The sequence below is a fragment of the Mercenaria mercenaria genome, chromosome 10, assembly GCF_021730395.1.
Source record: "Mercenaria mercenaria strain notata chromosome 10, MADL_Memer_1, whole genome shotgun sequence".
Lineage (NCBI taxonomy): Eukaryota > Metazoa > Mollusca > Bivalvia > Venerida > Veneridae > Mercenaria > Mercenaria mercenaria.
Window position 1 is genome coordinate 10,222,000 of NC_069370.1, and position 20,904 is coordinate 10,242,903.

Sequence of the window (20,904 nt, forward strand, 5' to 3'; positions counted from 1 at the left end):
TTGTTTAACGGCCTCGGTAGCCTAGTGGTAGAGCGTCCGCTTCGAGTGCGGGAGGTCTGGGGTTCGATCCCCGGCCGGGTCATACCAATGACGTAAAAAATGGTACTAGTTACTTCCTTACTTGGCGGTCAGTATTAAGAGGGTAGTGCTAGGACTGGTCAGCCCGGTGTCAGTATAATGTGACTGGGTGGGGTGTCATGTCACGTGTCTACGGCGTGATATTCCAGTGAGGCAGCACTATAAAGTTGGGCATTGTGCTCACTGCTACAAGTAGACACCGTCGTTTATATGACAGAAAAATTGTTGAAAAAGACGTTAAACCCGAACACACACACACACACACTGATCATTGTTTATGTGTCTATTTGGTCTTTATACTGGCCATTTATCCAGATAAGTGGAGTATTCCAATAACCAGTATTCAGATAAGTGGAATCGACTGTACCTTAATAAAAAAGTCATAAAAAGCTTTTGGATGATTGTGCAATGTACAGAATGTGATCCAATTTCAATCACTTTTCCCATATACCTTACCATGTTATGGGTAAAGTACTGATGTTTGACCTTGGTTTAACCCTTACCATGCTGGACACGATTGAGTCTGCCTTTGCGACCAGTGTAGATCATGATCAGCCTGTACATCCGTAGTCTGATCAAGATCTGCACTGTTCGCCATTCAGTCAGTATCATTTTGGTAAGCACCCCTTTTAACAGTTAATGGTACTGTCCAAACTGAAAGATGGACCAGTTCATTACACAGATTTAGCAGGGTAAGGGTTAAAGCCTCATCTAAAAAGATTTCTTTACATTGGCAGGAACTCAGGATTCTTCAGTTGTTATTACTCAATCTTACATCCATAACCCTGTTTGAGGGTGGCAGTACTGTAAATCCAGTCACAGTTATAAACTCCCCTTTGTAACTGCTGCATACTTTCCTTGATTATGTTCATTTTAATGTACGATACACTTTACTATAAAAGTCAATTTTTCAGGTATGTAATATTATGATTTAGTTAGTTTAGAGTAAGACAAACATTTAAAATCACAGTAGAGTGGCTTTCATAGCAAAAAAAGTCTTTTGTCTGACATAGGAATCTATGCCAGACTTTTCCCTTACTTCTTTTCAGATTTGTATCCTTTGTTATATAATTATATTGGGGCCTCCATGGCCGAGTGGTTAAGGTCGCTGACTTCAAATCACTTGCCCCTCATCGATGTGGGTTCGAACCTCTTTCAGCGCATTCAATTCTTCATGTGAGGAAGCCATCCAGCTGACTTACTGAAGGTCAGTGGTTCTACCCAGGTGCCTGCCCGTGATGAAATAATGCACGGAGGGACACCTTGGGTCTTCCTCCACCATCAGAGCTGGAAAGTTGCCATATGACCTATAATTGTGTCGGTGCGACGTTAAACCCAACAAAATAAATAAACAAATTGTTATATTACAGGTGATATTTTTGACTACACTGTTCTACCTGCTGGCATCCAGTGGTGACCAATATAAACCAATAGAATGGTTTGCTACTATGTCACCTACAGCTGGTGCTGGTGGTAATACTTTCGGTCAAGCCTTCCAGGATGCTGTAGGGTAAATATTTCTCACTACTAGTGTTTCATACACTTTTATAACAGTACGTCACCTTTGTGCAAAAAGTGAATAAGTTCTTCTTTAAGTCTATGCAGTTATCTGCTTCTTTCGTCGAGGTGACAAGCGGTCTGTAAGTGTTGTGTGGCAGCCATAAGAAGTCTCTGCATACTTTGACGTGGTTGTTTTTAGTTCGGGTCCTTTGGGATCTTGGAGTCTATTTCAATGTTTTTGACACAAATTTTGCATAAGACATTGCTAGGAAGAGTGTTGTATATGTCATTACCTCTCATTATCAAGTGACAAATGGTCAAACCAAACCTGGTATTATTTTGCCTTGTACACAAAATTCTCTTACTTCGAAAGGACTTTCTTACAGATTTTTCAAATCTTCAACGAAATTATATATAATTGACACTAAATATTTGCCTGTTTTCCGTTGGTTTCTTTTCCAGCACGCCACTGCTGTTTCATGCAATGACGTAATAATTGTGATGTCAGAAAAATGAATTGATGAATAATAACGCACAGTATTTAATTAATAGGAAAATGAATCGGGTCGTGTTAGAATACATAGTAATTTCACACTCTCTTGAGTAGTGTTAGAATTTTAGAAAAATCAATGAAATAAGTCCTGCTTTTGTTTTTCTTATCCAAGCTTCTGGGAAGGCTTTTCTTCTTGGAAAGGGTATGTCAGTTTATCTGTGATGCAGGTATATAAATTAACACAGGTTTTACATTGCATATACTTGCGTTTTATAGTGGTGTGTTCATGGCCTCATTGAAGATGGCAGTGTTCTATGGACTGTACACTTGGCTCACACATTCACTGTTTGGTGTCAATATTGTGTTCATACCTTCAGGTAAGTTTTAAATTTCTTTTGGGAGTTGTAAGATTGACATTAATCATTCTGTATTTATAAAAATGAAACTGTTCAGAAAGTTGTACCAGTCAGTATTTGTTTAAGAAAAAATATATCCAAAACACTGATTTGTCATTGAATAAAATCATTGGAGTTTAGATGTGAAGGAATTATATCACGTGGGTGCAGCCCGAGTGATATAATAATACGCATCTAATAACAAACAATGATTTTATTCTAGAACAAATAACTGTTTGAGATATATTATTTCGATTCTAACACGTTACCAAGGATAATTATGTACATCCTTGACGACATTTGTTAAATATTTGCCCGTGTTCTGTTGGTTTCTTTTCCAGTGCACCGCTATGCCATTTGACACTATGACGTAGTAATTGTGACGTCAGAAAAATGAATTGTTGCATAATAACACACACTTTTCAGCCGTCTTTGATTAATAGGAAAACAAATCTGGTAGTGTTAGAATATTCCTTTAAAAATTTAAGAAGCATGTATAATCATTTTTGATGTGAAGGTGGATTTGGATATTTAGTGTAAAGAAAATTTGTTTAAAGAATGTTAAAGTCAGTTTGAGATTAGATCAGTTTTGAAACAATCATTTATGAATGTCTTTAACAGCTGATAAATCAAGGTTGCTGTAAGAAAATACTTCTTTTTCCTTGTTATTTGCTGACTTGATACCTACCCATACCTTCGGGAAGAACTAGACAATGCATCGTTATCTGCCATTAGATCTCGGGTTGTTTCTTACATGTAGGGAAAGCATCCAGCTGGCTTATGTGTGGTCAGTTTTGCTTCCAGATTACTCCAACATGTCTGAAATAACAGTCCATGATAGATCAAAAGGTGGACGGATAGCTCAGTGGTTTGCACACTGGACTTCCAATCCTGAGGTCGGGGGTTCGATCCCGGCAGCTACTCCGGAATTTTCAGAAACGCTTTTCAGTGTTTCCCACCCAACTAGAGGTGTACTGGTCAGGAACCAAGGCAATCCTTGCGTGTATCAGTGCTATACACTGGGCACGTTAAAGAACGAGGCTGTCTATTCGAAACGAGCTAGGCTAAGTTAGCCGGACAAGCCTGTATCTGATTTCTGATCTCTCTGTCATGGGGGCTTTGTCTCACTCTGTCCCTCTGGTCAGATCGCTCTGTGTCTGTACTAGTAGAGGATGAATTATGCGCCCTGTGTGGCTGCATTTGAACTATGTAAAGCGCCTTTGAACGTGAAATTGATCATGAAAAGGGCGCTATATAAATCTGGTATAATAATAATAATAAAAGCTTGAAAGTCTCCATATATGTTGCTTAAATTATGTCTGTGTTACTTAAAACCTGACGAAACAAAACAGTCCTCTATTGTTAAAGCTGGATTGTGTTAGTATACCATAGCTAAACCAATTATCCTAGCAACGAATACATTGTACATATTTATAAATGGCTCCCCCATAGGTGGGGGAGACATATTGTATTTGCCTTTGCCGTCTGTCCATCAGTCCGCATTAAGCTTGTCCGGCTTTTACAGGTCAAACTGCTGGCCGGATTTCGACGAAACTTCACAGGAGTGATCAGTACCAAGCCTAATTGTGTATATCGCCGGCACATTCTGCTTTGCTGCACAAATTGCCGCAAGAGCTAAAAATAGAAAAATCTTGTCCGGCTTTCACTGGTCAAACTGCTGGCTGGATTTCGACAAAACTTTACAGGAGTGGTCAGTACCTCGCCTAGTTTTGCATATCGCCGACACATTCCATTTCATTGCACCAAATGGTCGCCAGAGCTAAAGAAAGAAAAATCTTGTCCGGCTTTCACAGGTCAAACTGCTGGCTGGATTTCGACGAAACTTCACAGGAGTGATCAGTACCAACCCTAGTTGTGCATATCGCTGGCCTGTTCCGCTTCTCTGCACAAAATGGCCACCAGAGCTAAAAATAAAAAAATCTTGTCCGGCTTTCACAGGTCAAACTGCTGGACAGATTTAGATGAAACTTCATAGGAGTGATCAGTACCAAGCCTAGCTGACCATATCACCAACACGTTCCACTTAGTTGCACAAAATGGCCACCAGAGCTAAAGGTATACATAGGGGGGGGACATACGTTTTTGTGACAAAAACACCTTCTAGTTTTGTATGTTTTTCTGTTTCAGCCCTAGCTGCAGTTTTTGGTGCAATACCATTTGTTGGAACATATCTGGCTGCAATACCAGCTGTGTTAGAGTTATGGCTAGTCAAAGATCAGTTTATACAAGCCATGGTGTTTCTGGTGATACACTTCCTGCCTTCATATGTTGTTGATACGGCAATCTATAGTGAAATTAAAGGGTGAGTCTATTTCAAATGAATATTTCTTTTTAGCTCACATACATTAATGAGTATGAATATGACTCTCTTTAACAGACAGTTGTCTGTATTGAACAGTCCGTCCATCCGTACGTATGTCCCGAAATCTTGTGTGTTCAGCTTCTCCTACACTATTAGCAGATTTGCTTCAGACTTTCACATATCAACAAGCTTGCTGTGTAGATGACCATAAAGGAAGGAATTTTTTCTGTGACTATTTTTACCGCAGTTATGGCCCTTTGATAGTTTTTGCTTAATGGAATATAGAGAAAAATCTTGTGTGTTTTTCACTTTTACAGATGAACAAGCTTGATGTGCAGATGACCATAAAGGAAGGATTTTTTCTGAATATTTTTACTGCAGTTATTATGCTTATATAGAGGATGGCACAGTATATAGGGACATCCATGTCCTATGGACACAGTTTCTAGTTATCCCCCGCCGATGAAATCGGGAGGTGGGTATTGAATTGGCATTGTCCGTCCATCTGTCAGTCCGCAATTTCTCAGTAACTACCTGGTAGAATTTCATGAAACCAACTTACTGCGATGATGCCCATCAAGTTTTTTTTTTGATTGGTCAATTTCCCTTAGAGTTATTGCCCTTGATTTAATGAAAAATGTCCTTCTGAAGCCATATCTCATTAACTAGCAGGTAGAATTTCATGAAACTTGAAGTAGACATGAACCAAGATACTGCGATGATGCCCTTTAAGTTGTTTTTTTTTTATTGGTCAATTTCCCTTAGAGTTATTGCGCTTGATTTAATGAAAAATGCACAAAAATGTCCGTCCGCAGCCATTTGTGAGTAACTAGAAGGTAGAATTTCATCAAACTTGAAATAAACATGAGCCAACATACTGCAATGATGCCCTTCAAAATTTTTTTTGGTTGGGTCAATTTCCCTTAGAGTTATTGCCCTTGATTTAATGAAAAATGCACGTCTGCAGCCATTTCTCAGTAACAAGTTTGTAGAATTTCATGAAACTTGAAATAAATATGAACCAACATACTTTGATGATGCCCATCATTTTCTTTTATTATTGGTCCATTTTCCATAGAGTTATTGCCCTTTAATTATTTAAAATCCACAGATTTGTACATAACAAACCAAACAATTGGAAGAATTTCATTAAACTTCTTTCATTCTTTTCCATGAACATTTATTATAAACATGTGAAGTTGTGTACCCACACCTGGTCGCCACCTTGCCTTGGTCACTCCCCCAACCCCTCCCCCCCCCCCATTTTTTTTTAATTCCTTTTTTTATTTCTTTTTTTTATACGCCCAAAGGGACGTATTATGTTATGACACTGGTGTCCGTCCGTCTGTCCGTTAGCAATTTCGTGTCCGCTCTGTAACTCTTGAACCCCTTGAAACTTTACACAAATGTTCACCACACCGAGACGATGTGCAGAGCGCATGTTTTGGATGTCTCGCTTCAAGGTCAAGGTCACACTTAGGAGTCAAAGGTCATATCAGTTTGTTTCGTGTCCGCTCTGTAACTCTTGAACCCCTTGAAGGATTTCAAAGAAACTTGACACAAATGTTCACCACACCAAGACGGCGTGCAGAGCACATGTTCCGGATGACTTGCTTCAAGGTCAAGGTCACACTTAGGGGTCAAAAGTCATATCAGTTTGTTTCGTGTCCACTCTGTAACTCTTGAACTGCTGGAAGGATTTCAAAGAAACTTGGCAGAAATTTTGCTCCCATCCTATGATGTAAGCCTTCGGGCGTATATTGCCCCGCTTGGCGGTGCTCTTGTTTTTTCAAACCTTTTATGAATATTTATCAACATGCAAAGTTGTACCATTCTCTCACCTCACTCTTCCACCCAGTCATGCTCACCAACCTGATCATGCATTCCCCTCCCCCCCTCATTTTTTTTTATTTTCATTTTTTATTTTCTATCAGTATTTATAATCAACATGTAAAGTTTTATACCCTCCCCCCTCCCCCCCCCACCCCCCAAAAAAGCATACATTTTCTGTTAATTTGATTTTGACTAATAAAATTATTTGCTTCTTTGTAACATTCTTAACTTTTTGCCAGATGTATTTTTTCCCGTTCCTCACCACAGACCCTTTCGGCGGGGGATACCAATTCATCGAATTTGCTTGTTTCGTCTGATTTTGATCAATATTCTAGTATATGAAAGCAAGCTATTTTCAATCATCTATTTAGGTTGAATCAAATTGAATTAAATCTTAAAATAAAAGCAAGGTAAAAAAGAAACATGTTCTCTAGTTTTATGTGTCAGTAAACTAGCTCGTTTATTCTGTCTTTTTTCAGAGGTCATCCCTACATGACAGGCCTTGCTATAGCCGGGGGTATGTACTGGCTGGGTTTAGAGGGCGCCATTTTTGGTCCCATAATCCTTTGCTGTCTGGTGGTGTTAGTGAATGTGTACAGCACCATGTTGAAGCCGGACTCTCCAAGTTTTCACAGGTAAGATGTGAATGGATGTACATTTTATCCACATATACTCAAGTGTCCACCAGAGCTAAAGATAGAAAAGCCATTGGAAAGGTTTGTCTTGTGAATGACTTGGTGTATCCCTACCAAACTGGGCCTTAATATAGACCTCTGTGTTCCAAAACATTTTAAAATATAAAACTTTTTTAAAAATCGTCTTTTCCAAAACTGCATGAAAGATAATATATTTTACATAAATTACTTCCAAATGGAGCCGGGTTTCTGGAAATTTGGGACTGTCGCAAGGTCAGTGTTTTAACACAGTGTTACATAATTAAAACTGAAACAAATATTCTTTCCAAATGTACAAGTCTTAAAGGTAACATCCTCATCATACAGCTAGTGCTCTCCTGACAAATTTGTTTAAGACAGTCCCTAGGTTTAAGTTTTGGTCAGTCTTATACATAGAGGCCATGACAGGAGTCCGTGTTTTACATAGTGCTACATAATAGAGAGCATAAAAAATCTTCTTTCTTTAAAAGTAGAGGATTTAGCTAAATTCTTGTTCATGTAGTATTTGCTGTGGTGTTTTTTCTGCTGTTCAAGTCATGTCTCTTGATTAACCTTTAGCCAGCTTGTGGCAAATATTTCTGCCTTTGCGACCAGTGTAGACCAAGATCAGCCTGCACATCCGTGCAGTCTGATCATGGTCTGCACTGTTCGCTATTCAGTCAGTAAATTTTCAGCAAACACCCCTTTAAATAATAAATGGTATTGCCCAAAATGAATGATGGACCAATCCATTTTAGAAATTTCGAAGGGTAAAGGTTAAATCTACAGCTGTTTTTACGAGTGCACAAAGTTGTATGAGGAAACCTTAGAATACTTTTGAAGAACGTTATAATTGAGCCTTGCCATGGGAAAACCAACATAGTGGGTTTGCGACCAGCATGGATCCAGACCAGCCTGCGCATCCGCGCAGTCTGGTCAGGCTCCATGCTGTTCGCTTTTAAAGCCTATTGGAATTGGAGAAACTGTTAGCGAACAGCATGGATCCTGACCAGACTGCGCGGATGCGCAGGCTGGTCTGGATCCATGCTGGTCGCACACCCACTATGTTGGTTTTCTCATGGCACGGCTCATATGTGGCAACACATTGTGGTTTTCTCATCAAGTGGATGACACAGACCTATCTTGTCTCATGAACTTCCTGATAAAGAAATACCAGATTTGATAAAAATCCTCCTTACTTACCTTTTTCTCAAGTTTATTAGATGAAGTGAATGGCTTAGGACCATTATGATCCTCTTGCTGTGTCAAAGTATGATATTCTGATAGCTGAATTTGTTTGTTCTAGTGGCATAAAGTTTAGAGAACCAAAAATGGAAAAGCTTACTCAGGTATAAAAAAGCATTGTGTACGTTTTATGCATCAGCTGGTGTTGGAGTTACTTCTGTCTATGCTGGAATGGCTGTGTGGCTTCAGGTCTTTGTGCTGTTACAATGCTTTATGGAATCATTGTTTATTGAGTGACTTTTAAGATATTTCGTAGAAAGTACAGGGCTCTTTAAAATTAGACCTACAAATGTTCTTAAGAAGACTATAAAGTGCTAAATTTTATTTACTTAAGATGTTAAATTTCTGCAAGTATAGAATGGGGAATATCAGTAATACCCTCAGAAAATACCCTTCTTGGATAAAAAGGGATATGAGCCGCACCTTGAGAACACCAACATAGTGCATTTGCGACCAGCATGGATCCAGACCAGCCTGCGCATCCGCGCAGTCTGTTCAGGATCCATGCTGTTCACTTTCAAAGTCTATTGCAATTAGAGAAACCGGATGCGCAGGCTGGTTTGGATCCATGCTGGTCGCAAATGCACTATGTTGGTTTTCTCGTGGTGCGACTCATATATTTTTTCGTTTATGTTTGGTATATGGGTTGGTCTGTCTGTTGTTCAGTAGACCATTTAGTTTTCAATTATTAACTGAGAATAGTTTGGTTTACAATGATCAGACTCTGTAAGATGATATCATGCAGATTACCTATTGTTTTAGAGTCTTTTGCTCAATGTCACACTGGTCTTGTAATCAGTAGATGACTTCTACTGAGTTTGGGGACATAAGGTCAAATGCCAAGGTCACAGCATACTTGAAAATTACATACTCTGTTCTTTCCAAGGTCATCATAATGGGCATATTGTTTTACAAACAGCTCTTGTTAGGTCTGTTTTGCAGTTCTTACTTCAAGAATACAGACCTAGTCCTTTTGCTTTTTGAGAAAGTATAGTACCAAGTGGGTGTTGGAACACAGTATGGTACCATGTTGGTGTTGGAACACAGTATGGCAGCATCTGTGGGTGAAGGAGCAAATTGTGGTGCCATGCTGGTGTTGGAACACAGTATAGTACCATATATGTGCTGGAGCACAGTATGGTACCATGTTGGTGTTGGAACACAGTATGGTACCTTGTGTGGATGTTGGAACACAGTATAGTACCATATATGTGCTGGAGCACAGTATGGTACCATGTTGGTGTTGGAACACAGTATGGCACCATCTGTGGGTGAAGGAGCAAATTATGGTACCATGTTGGTGTTGGAACACAGTATAGTACCATATATATGCTGGAGCACAGTATGGTACCATGTTGGTGTTGGAACACAGTATGGTACCTTGTGTGGATGTTGGAACACAGTATGGTACCATGTTGGTGTTGGAACACAGTATGGTCCCATGTTGGTGTTGGAACACAGTATAGTCCCATGTTGGTGTTGGAACACAGTATGGTCCCATGTTGGTGTTGGAACACAGTATGGTACCTTGTGTGGATGTTGGAACAAAGTATGGTACCATGTTGATGTTGGAACACAGTATGGGACCATGTTAGTGTTGGAACACAGTATGGTCCCATGTTGGTGTTGGAACACAGTATGGTACCATATATTATGGCATCATGTGTTGGGTGTTGGAACATTTATCTGCTTTGAAACCAGACTGTTTAACTAAGTTGAATGTCTGCAATACCTTTGCCTTGAAAGCTTGCTAGTGTTTTGACTTTCTCTTACATTGCCTATCATACCAGTGTTTTAATTGGTTTAATCTTTACGTCAGACAGGTGATATATAGAGGATATTGCAGTGTGTTTTCATATTAAATTCATCAAACAAGTTGAATAATAAGCTGCAAGGCTCTGTTTAATGAAGTCAATGTGGAAAGACACTAAATGTAATATTCTTTTTTATCACATGTCAGCTTTTCATGCTGAAGTATCAAAAATTCTTCCTGCTTAAACTATTTTTGACAAAGTGAATTCCACAAACACTAATAATGACATCGGCATGATATTACACTAGCATAATTTAAGTAGTGGCTTTATTTCAGTCCCACAAAGTCAAATGTGTAATTAAGTTTTTGTAACATTTTTTTTAATGATCAGTCAGTATGAACTTGTTCTTCACAAGTAACACACAATCAGCAAGGTGGAGGACAAATATTAGAGAGTTTGTGATTTCATATGTGTATGTATAGTGAATCTCTACATTTCACTAGACCTACATGTAAGTGTCAACTAAAATTGGGCGATACCTCTACAGTCTGCATGCCATAGGTAAATCTACACGTTTTGAATATATGAGCCGCATGAGAAAACCAACATAATGCGTTTGTGACCAGCATGGATCCAGACCAGTCTGCGCATTCGCGCAGTCTGGTCAGGATCCATGCTGTTCGCTAACGGTTTCTCTAATAGAAATAGGCTTTGAAAAGAAACTGCATGAATCCTGACCAGACTGCGTGGATGCGCAGTCTGGTCTGGATCCATGCTGGTCGCAAACGCACTATGTTGGTTTTCTCATATAAGAAAAATTAAAGCTGAACGTTTAAGGCTATATTTTGTGAATAGCTTGTAATGTACTGAATTTTGATACTTTAGATACTTAAAAAAGTAACAATTACTGTACAAGTATGAAATCACAGTCTCTCTATTGTTTCTGTCAAACCAACATGTGGAACAACTGAGGGCTGCTTGGTTTAAGACTAGGCTGTCACAACTGAGCTAACTTGGTATTCTAAACTTAGTCTTGGCTGTCACAGGTATACTGACATGGCAAAGTGTTTTATTGTTAGATAAACCTGAATGATCAAATGTTCTCAATAAGTGTTTGGTTGGAAATTGCATGCTTACTTGACTCGTACAATAATTCTCTGGTTCTTCTTTTATACCTTCCTTGCTTATCGTGTGTTAGTTTTGCTTAATAAGGAAAGAACACTTCAGTAATCAAACTTCACTGGATGATTACCTATGGTCAGTAGATGACTCCTATAATTTTGGGGTTCATTAGGTCAAAGGTCAAGGTCAAAATGATTTGGAGACTCTAAATGGTATCTGCTCAGTAACTTGGGCCTATTGCCATCAAAGTTCCTAGGATAATTGCCTGTGGTCAGTAGATGACCTCTATAATTTTGGGGATCAGTAATTCAAAGGTCAAAATCACAGTGACCTTGAGGTTTAAAATTGTTTCTCCTCAATAAGCAAAGAATGTTTTAGCTAACAGTTCTCAACTTCATAGGATGACTGTGTGTGTCAGTAGTTGACCTCTATGGTTTTTGGGATCAGTAGGTCAAAGGTCAATGTGATAGTGATTGCAGAAGTGAAAATTAAACAGGCCATCATGGAGAGGGGCATGTGTTTTACAGACAGTTCTTGTTAAAAGTGCCTTTTTGAGTGCATCGTTGGTCACTTGATGCCTGCACATTCTGATTAATTCATTATTTTCAGTGACCAAAGTAAATAATGGTACTGTTTCTAAACAAAAAATATAAAGCAGTATTCAGATAGAATAGTTGATTGTATTTATACAAAGTCTTTTTACAGTTGATAATAAATTGGTTTGATATTGGCCCTCAGGTGAATTATCATTTTGAATGTGTATACTTTATAGACTTTCTTCATAACTTTTGCCAAATATATACCAGTATATCTAAACCCTACAGCATCTGTATAAACCTTTTACTACTTGTTGTGGACTTTTTGATGTGTAATGTAATTATTATGAAAATTATTATTATATGTAATTATTATGAAAAAACATGGTCTTTGAAGTGTAAACAGCTTATCGAGGTCCAAAAGGAGGTAAATCAGATATACATTATAATGATAAAGGATATTGAGAGCATGTACTAAGTTGGGTATACTTAATGTTTTTATATTTCTTTATTTCAGGTCCCTGAGTATGATGTGATGCCATAATTTTGAGATTAATGTATCTGTTTGTCAATGAATCTCTTCTGTACAAGTGTCATAATCTTTGACTTCTAAAGTCAACTTGCTTCACCGTATAGAAAATGGAAAATCCTGCTAAATTTTATCTACAAACTTTCTTTGCTACTTGTATGTACATTTGTTTCAGACCAGGAGACTGCAAGTTTTAGTACAGAATAAAATGTAATAATGTACTTCTGTTAATTGTACATAGTGTACATATTATGATATACTTCTGCGATCAGTTTGTACAAAGTGTACATAATACAGAGTGTTTATGAATACCGATGACAGGCAGTGGCATTGTAGACAATATACACTTGACTCAAGTCTGGCTTACCTGGACATTGGCTTTTTCTAGACACTAGTTTTAGGGGAATGAATTGTCTCATATTGCAGTGGTCTGTCTACCAATATTATTCACTCTTAAGTAAACAGTTTCAAATTTAGATATGCTTTGTGATTTACTGTTTTAAAGGGATTTAGTATTTGGAGTTGGTACCAATTTGAAGGCTTGTATAGGACAAGCCGGTAGGTGAGTCCAGTATGTATTTGGGATGGGTACAAGTCAAAATATATACTGTTTTGTACAAGACTGTATGAAATAGTTTTTTTATTCGGTGCTTACTTTTCTCAGTAAAAATTTGAATCTTAATTTGTAAATTTTTGTAAACATAAAATGTCTCATCAAGCATTTATTGATATTGATGGTCATTCAGACACTTCTATTGGTCTATGACTTATATTGCTTTAACATAGAGATTTCGGCAAGTAAGGAATATAACGTATCCAGTATGGAAATATATAATGGATTACCATGTGGTACAAATGTGTAAAGCTGATTGGAAGAAAAAGATAGATATAGAATATAAGAATAATATACATGTCATTACTACATTGCTTCAGACACATTGCAGTGGACTATATTTAAGGGTTTTGTCTCATTATTTACTATGAACTCGTCTTTTTTCCAGATATATAGGTTTATGGAAGTGCTACTGTTTCTAAACAAGTGCTAATTGTGTTAAGCTGTAACAATTTATATATGACACACTAGTGCCTGCATAGCTATACTGTTAATTGGGTTGTTTTATAGAAGGATATTATATTGTAGTTCTTAAATATTGTCAACTATATAACTATTCTTTTTATCTTTTTAATATAAGTGTAACATTGCTTAGAAGGTAATTATACATTATTTAATACCTACTTTATTTGCATTTTGTTTATGGCATGAACGTTAAGTTATTTTCTTATCTAAATGAATATATATACTGTGAAATCATTGATATTTGTAGGGGATGTATTTTTGCAAATTTATGGTTGAATCAAAGCACAGAGTCAAATTCCAGTGTACAAAGTAAAATCTCTTCATATTATGTTGAAATCCAAGAATTTTCATTTGCACGAAATAGCCGTTTTGACCAAAACTATTAAATTTCATGCATTATTTTACAATACAGTCAAGCTTTGTTCACTCGAACTTGGATAATTTGTTCAACACCCTTTGCTGAATTCTATCGTTGGATCCCGGCAAAATATTTATAAAGTGTATATTTTTCGTTTGCTCAAACTACCAGTAACTCGAATAAATTTTACTTGTCCCGTCGAGTTCGACTGTATAAAAGAAATGGTGTCTATCCATCTATCAATGTTTACATATTTGAAAACAGGGAACTTGTAAAAAGGAAGATAAGATTGCTGCTATGTTGTGATTTTGGCTCTTCTGAACATTTTTATTCTGTTACACAGGGCTCAGAAATCCAGTAAAGTTTAATTTCTAAGCAGACAAACACAACTAGAAACAACAGTTACTTGTGTTTTAGTTAGTTTTCATTTAGTGCAAAAGGATTCGTGAACAAGAGTCTAGTCTTATACATCAATTTATTAATAAAGTTTTGTGTTTTTATGGAATTATTAAGTTCTGTATATTTTCAAGGTGCTTCCAGTTTTTGTTCATCTTTTATATTGTTTTATGTTTGTGTTAAATGGTACTCAAATTATTAGAAGGGATTATAAATTATGGCAAATTTTTTAAAAATTTGGATATTTTAGTATATATTTTTGTGTTGTTTTTCTTGTTGGAAAAGATATAGATCGGCCAAAAGCAGTGTAAATGAAGAAATGATATATCCCTAACAGTGATTTGTTATTGAATAAAATCATTGTTTGGAGTTCCGATGCTAAGGGCAAAGTCCGATTATATCATATGCACATCTGAATGACAATGTTTTATTTGAGAGCAAATCACTGTACGAGATTTATTTGAATTCTAACATGTTATCAAGAATTATTATCTGTACCTTTTGTAAGATATTCACCAAATATTTCCCTGTGGTTTTTGTTTCCAGTGCTTTGTTTAATAGTAAAATGAATCAGGTCATGTTAAAATTGAGAATGAAATTGTTAAGATATATCATGGAATTTTACCAGACTGTCCTTTTTGATATTGATGATTGTCAAGAATAGAATGGTACGTGACAACTAATGTTAACAGTCAGAATGCTTTTCCTTGGATAAAAATTTTCAAGCTAGTTCAAGTTTCCAGTTTCACATTGTAAAGCTTGCTTTTGTGATAAGACATTAAAATGTTTGCCGTCCCAGCAACTGTCATTAGTTTATGTTAAATTAAGATATGAACCGGTGTTGGAGTAGTTTTCATTTATGCATGAAATACATGGTTTTATCTCAAGTACCCATCAAGGTTTTCTGTCTGCACACACTTTAAACACACCCATGAAGGTTTTCTGCCTCTGCACACATTTTAAACACACCCATGAAGGTTTTCTGCCTCCGCACACCCATGAATGATTTCTGCCTCCGCACACTTTAAGCACACCCATGAAGGTTTACTGCCTCCATACACTTTAAACACACCCATGAAGGTTTAATGCATGAACACACTTTAAATACACCCATGAAGGTTTACTGCCTGCACACACTTTAAACACACCCATGAAGGTTTACTGCCTGCACACACTTTAAACACACCCATGAAGGTTTACTGCCTCCATACACTTTAAACACACCTATGAAGGTTTAATACATGCACACACTTTAAATACACCCATGAAGGTTTACTGCCTGCACACACTTTAAACACACCCATGAAGGTTTACTGCCTGCACACACTTTAAACACACCCATGAAGGTTTACTGCCTGCACACACTTTAAACACACCCATGAAGGTTTACTGCCTGCGCACATTTCAAACACACCCATGAAGGTTTACTGCCTGTGAACACTTTAAACACACCCATGCAGGTTTACTGCCTCCATACACTTTAAACACACCCATGAAGGTTTAATACCTGCACACACTTTAAACACACCCATGAAGGTTTACTGTCTGTATACACTTTTAACACATCCATGAAGGTTTACTGCCTGCACACACTTAAAACAAACCCATGAAGGTTTACTGCCTGCACACACTTTAAACACACCCATAAAGGTTTACTGCCTGCACACACTTTAAACACACATGAAGATTTTCTGCCTCCTCCCACAATAAAATAGAAAAAGTGGAAACACATTTTTGGACATTTTTCAATTTTCACCATGTTACATAGTGTATTTCAAATGCAGTTCGTAGATGTATAATGTCTCACATAATCATCCTGTATGTAACCATAGTTGCTACATTTCAGGGCTTTGTATCTTGCCATTATGCTAATTAAAGCTTTTGTTCTCAGGCCTAGTACTTTGTTTTCATAATATAATATCCATTTTTTAGCAATAGCTTTTTATTTGTTATTATTTATTTATTTAATTTTATGTTGTTAAGCTTGAAAATAAACAATTCACAAAACTTATACTTTAGTTAATTCCTTTTTGCCATTGAAGACAGTCTGACATCCCGTCGACCATAAGTTACTCAGTTTGATCTGTCGGCATGATTAACCCTTATCATGCTCGACACAATTGATTCTGCCTTTGTGACCAGTGCAGACCAGACTGCACATCCATGCAGTCTGATCATGATCTACACTGTTCCCCATTCAGTCAGTATCTTTTTGGTAAGCACCCCTTTTAACAGTTAATGGTACTACCTAAATCAAAAGATGGGCAAGTTCATTATAGAAATTTAGCAGGGTAAGGGTTAAAGTCAAAATAAGTTAAATCAGCAAAAGGACACAGATAGCAGTCTATTGCTTGTTTATCACAAGTGTTCTTCTGCAACGGAATGTTTATAGTGATTATATCCCATCCCAGCCATGATCAGTTATTAGATGTCCAGATTTTCATGTTATTTTCAAGAAGAATCTTGCATTGTAGAAATGTTGAAAGTTCCATCTACTAGCTTACCATGCCTGGCACGATTGATTCTGCCTTGGCGACCAGTGATCATGATCACCCTTTTAACAGTTAATAGACTAAGTACTGTCCAAATTGGAAGATGGACAAGTTCATTATAGAAATTTAGCAGGGTAAGGATTAAATAATAATAATAATAATAATAATAATAAAGACTTCATTTTAAGAGGCAACGAATTCAGGTAAAACCCGATCTTCCAAACGAGCCTCTTCATAATATATACATGTTTTACAAAAAAAAAAAAAAAAAAAATATATATATATATATATATAAATAGCAATATGAAAAAAGTCATGGTACACTACAAAGATCATTACATTGTTAACAAATTAATGACATTATATATACAGTATATAGGAAGAAAGTGAAGATGTAATCTAAAAGTATAGACAATGTTTACACCTGTGACACTTTCCAGTATGCTAGATATTTTTGTTTGAAAGAATATAAGGTATCTGCATTTCGAACTTCAACAGGTAATTCATTCCATATTTTAGGACCAGAATAGTCAAGACTTTTCCTATAAAATTCTGTGTTTGGTTTTGGCAAGTGCAAGTTCAGTTTCGGGTCAAGTGACCTTAGGTTTACTGTCTTCATGTAAAAATGAAAACTTTGTGTTCAAGTATGCAGGACATATATTATTCAGAGACTTGTAAACCAGTATTGCTTTTTTGTATCTGACCCTGTCAGGAAATTTCATCCAATTCAGAACTTTAAATAAATCTTCAGAAGGGGTGTCAAAATTTGCATCAAGTATAATTCTAGCTGCTCGTTTTTGAAATTTAATCACAGTGTCCATTTCTGCAACATTACAATTTCCCCAAACAGAGCAGCAGTAATCTAGATGCGGCAGTATGTAAGCATTGAAAAACATTTTGCGGACAGGTAAATCTAAGAAACATTTTATTCGTTGTAGAAGATATAACTTAGAGTTGCATTTTTTCATTACATTGTCTACTTGGTCTTTCCAGTTAAGATTTTTGTCTACTTGTACTCCGAGAAGTCTTTCTGAATCTGAAAGCTCTATTTTTTCATTTCCAAGGTAAAGTTCAAAAATATTATTCGCTCTGGCTTTGTTAGTGGTTTGAATTGTCATTGCTTTTGTCTTTTTAGCATTTAAAGACATGGAGTTATATTGGCACCAAGAGAGAATTTTGTTCAGTGCAGTTTGAAGAGAATTTTGTACATCAGTGTGTGTTTTACCTGTTGCTGTTATTGTAGTATCATCAGCAAATATGTCTGTAAATATGTCTTTTAGTTCAGCTGGAAGGTCATTTATATATAACACAAACAGCAGAGGCCCAAGGACTGATCCCTGAGGCACTCCAGACTGTATATGACCTAGTTCAGATAATTTACCCGAGACACTGACCCTTTGCTACCTGTCTGACAGGTAAGATTTAAACCAAAGTAATGCAGAGTCACTAAGATTAAAAATTTCTAACTTTTCAAGGAGTTTTTCATGATTTACAAGGTCAAATGCTTTTGACAAATGACTGATACACAGTTCAAGAGATTTTAAGAAATTCTTCATTTCTAGAGTGGGATATAAAATGTATACCCGACACTGAGAAATATAAAAATAATTGAAAATCTGTATTCTAATATAATAATTGAGCCGCACCATAAGAGAACCAACATAGTGCATTTGCGACCAGCATGGATCCAGACCATCCTGCGCATCCGTGCAGTCTGGTCAGGATCCATGCTGTTTGCTAACAGTTTTTCTAATTGCAATAAGCTTTGAAAGTGAACAACATGGATCCTGACCAGACTGCGCAGGCTGGTCTGGATCCATGCTGGTCGCAAATGCACTATGTTGGTTTTCTCATGGTGCAGCTCAATTCTTGTTTCCGACTGAAAAACTACAAGGTATTGTAGTCTCTTGATTTTCATCAGGGTTTTAGATCCACTTTTTCCATGAAGGTTATAAGAACTATAGCTTTGGAACTTTGTACATGTTTAACAACAGTAGGCGAGTAGGGTCAAGAACCGTAACTCTCATTTTTAGCTCACATGTCACACAGTGACAGTGTGAGCTTTTGTGATCGCGCAGCGTCCGTCGTCCGTGCGTGCGTCCGTGCGTAAACTTTTGCTTGTGACCACTCTAGAGGTCACATTTTTCATGGGATCTTTATGAAAGTTGGTCAGAATGTTCATCTTGATGATATCTAGGTCAAGTTCGAAACTGGGTCGCATGTGGTCAAAAACTAGGTCAGTAGGTCTAAAAATAGAAAAACCTTGTGACCTCTCTAGAGGCCATATTTTTCAATGAATCTTCATGAAAATTAGTCAGAATGTTTACCTTGATGATATTTAGGTCAGGTTCGAAACTGGGTCACGTGCCGTCAAAAACTAGGTCAGTAGGTCAAATAATAGAAAAACCTTGTGACCTCTCTAGAGGCCATATTTTTCATGGGATCTGTATGAAAGTTGGTCTGATTGTTCATCTTGATGATATCTAGGTCAAGTTCGAAACTGGGTCACGTGCTGTCCAAAACTAGGTCAGTAGGTCTAAAAATAGAAAAACCTTGTGACCTCTCTAGAGGCCATATTTTTCAATGGATCTTCATGAAAATTGGTCAGAATGTTCATCTTGATGATATCTAGGCCAAGTTTGAAACTGGGGCACGTGCGGTCCAAAACTAGGTCATTAGGTCTAAAAATAGGAAAACCTTGTGACCTCCCTAGAGGCCATATTTTTCAATGGATCTTCATGAAAATTGGTCAGAATGTTCATCTTGATGATATCTAGGCCATGTTTGAAAGTGGGTCACGTGAGTTCAAAAACTAGGTCATTAGGTCTAAAAATAGAAAAACCTTGTGACCTCCCTAGAGGCCATATTTTTCAATGGATCTTCATGAAAATTGGTCAGAATGTTCATCTTGATGATATCTAGGCCATGTTCGAAATGGGTCACGTGCGGCCAAAATCTAGGTCAGTAGGTCTAAAAATAGAAACACCTTGTGACCTCCCTAGAGGCCATATTTTTAAATGGATATTCATGAAAATTAGTCAGAATGTTCATCTTGATGATATCTAGGTCAAGTTCGAAACTGGGTTACGTGCAGTCCAAAACTAGGTCATTAGGTCTAAAAATAGAAAAACCTTGTGACCTCTCTAGAGGCCATATTTTTCCAATGGATCTTCATGAAAGTTGGTCTGAATGTTCACCTTGATGATATCTAGGTAAATTTCGAAAGAGGGTCACATGCAGTCAAAAACTAGGTCATTAGGTCTAAAAATAGAAAAACCTTGTGACCTCTCTAGAGGCCTTATTTTTGAATGGATCTTCATGAAAATTAGTCAGAATGTTCACCTTGATGATATCTTGGTCAAGTTCGAAAGTGGATGACGTGTGGTCAAAAGCTAGGTCATTAGGTCTTAAAATAGAAAAACCTTGTGACCTCTCTAGAGGCCATACTTTTCATGAGATCTTCATGAAAATTGGTCAGAATGTTCACCTTGATGATATCTAGGTCAAGTTTGAAACTGGGTCACATGCCTTTAAAAACTAGGTCATTAGGTCAGATAATAGAAAAACCTTGTGACCTCTCTAGAGGTCATATTTTTCAATGGATCTTCATGAAACTTGGTCAGAATTTTTATCTCAGTATCTAGGTCAATTTCAAAACTGGGTCACATGAGCTCAAATACTAGGTCACTATGTCAAATAATAGAAAAAAACGACGTCATACTCAGTTCAAAACTGGGTCATGTGGGGACAGGTGAGTGATTCAGGACCATCATGGTCCTCTTGTTTGTTTAATGTCAATCACCAAGAGATGAACATTGCACATGCAGGTGGTTCTCTTGTTAAACTGTACATGTAGTTTGCAAGAACTTATATGCCAAGAAGTTTGTACTAAAGGCCTCTTTCATAATGTGCCATTTTTTAAACATACACATGTATTTACAAAAGAAGAGAACAGTTTGTTTAAAATACATGCAGTAGATAAGGTACAAGTTGAAGTTACAGGGTCGTAGGAACAGGGGGGGGGGCCAGGCCCCCCAATAATTTGACCAATTATGGTAATTATCTTAGCAATGTTTTGACAGGGAGTCAATTTTAGCTGATTTTCAGAGTGCGTCCCCC

At 37.2% G+C, this 20,904-nt stretch overlaps 1 protein-coding gene and 1 non-coding gene across 6 annotated transcripts in view; both read left to right on the plus strand.

Annotated features, from left to right (window-relative positions):
* Positions 1-16,304, plus strand: part of LOC123559776 (transmembrane protein 245-like) — a 66,437-nt gene extending 50,133 nt beyond the window's left edge. For 3 of the 5 annotated variants that reach the window (XM_045351854.2, XM_045351852.2, XM_045351855.2), the window contains 6 exons: positions 1,449-1,588; positions 2,348-2,448; positions 4,615-4,789; positions 7,102-7,257; positions 8,582-8,624; positions 12,450-16,304. In XM_045351854.2, coding sequence (XP_045207789.2) covers positions 1,449-1,588; positions 2,348-2,448; positions 4,615-4,789; positions 7,102-7,257; positions 8,582-8,624; positions 12,450-12,476 — 642 coding nt within the window. In that variant the 3' untranslated portion in view covers positions 12,477-16,304. The remainder of the gene's footprint in view (positions 1-1,448; positions 1,589-2,347; positions 2,449-4,614; positions 4,790-7,101; positions 7,258-8,581; positions 8,625-12,449) is intronic. The other 2 variants (XR_008372611.1, XM_045351856.2) reach the window with 2 other exon arrangements.
* Positions 10-82, plus strand: Trnas-cga (transfer RNA serine (anticodon CGA)). Its single transcript has one exon. It is a non-coding gene; the product is annotated as a tRNA-Ser (tRNA).
* Positions 16,305-20,904: the final 4,600 nt, after the last annotated feature.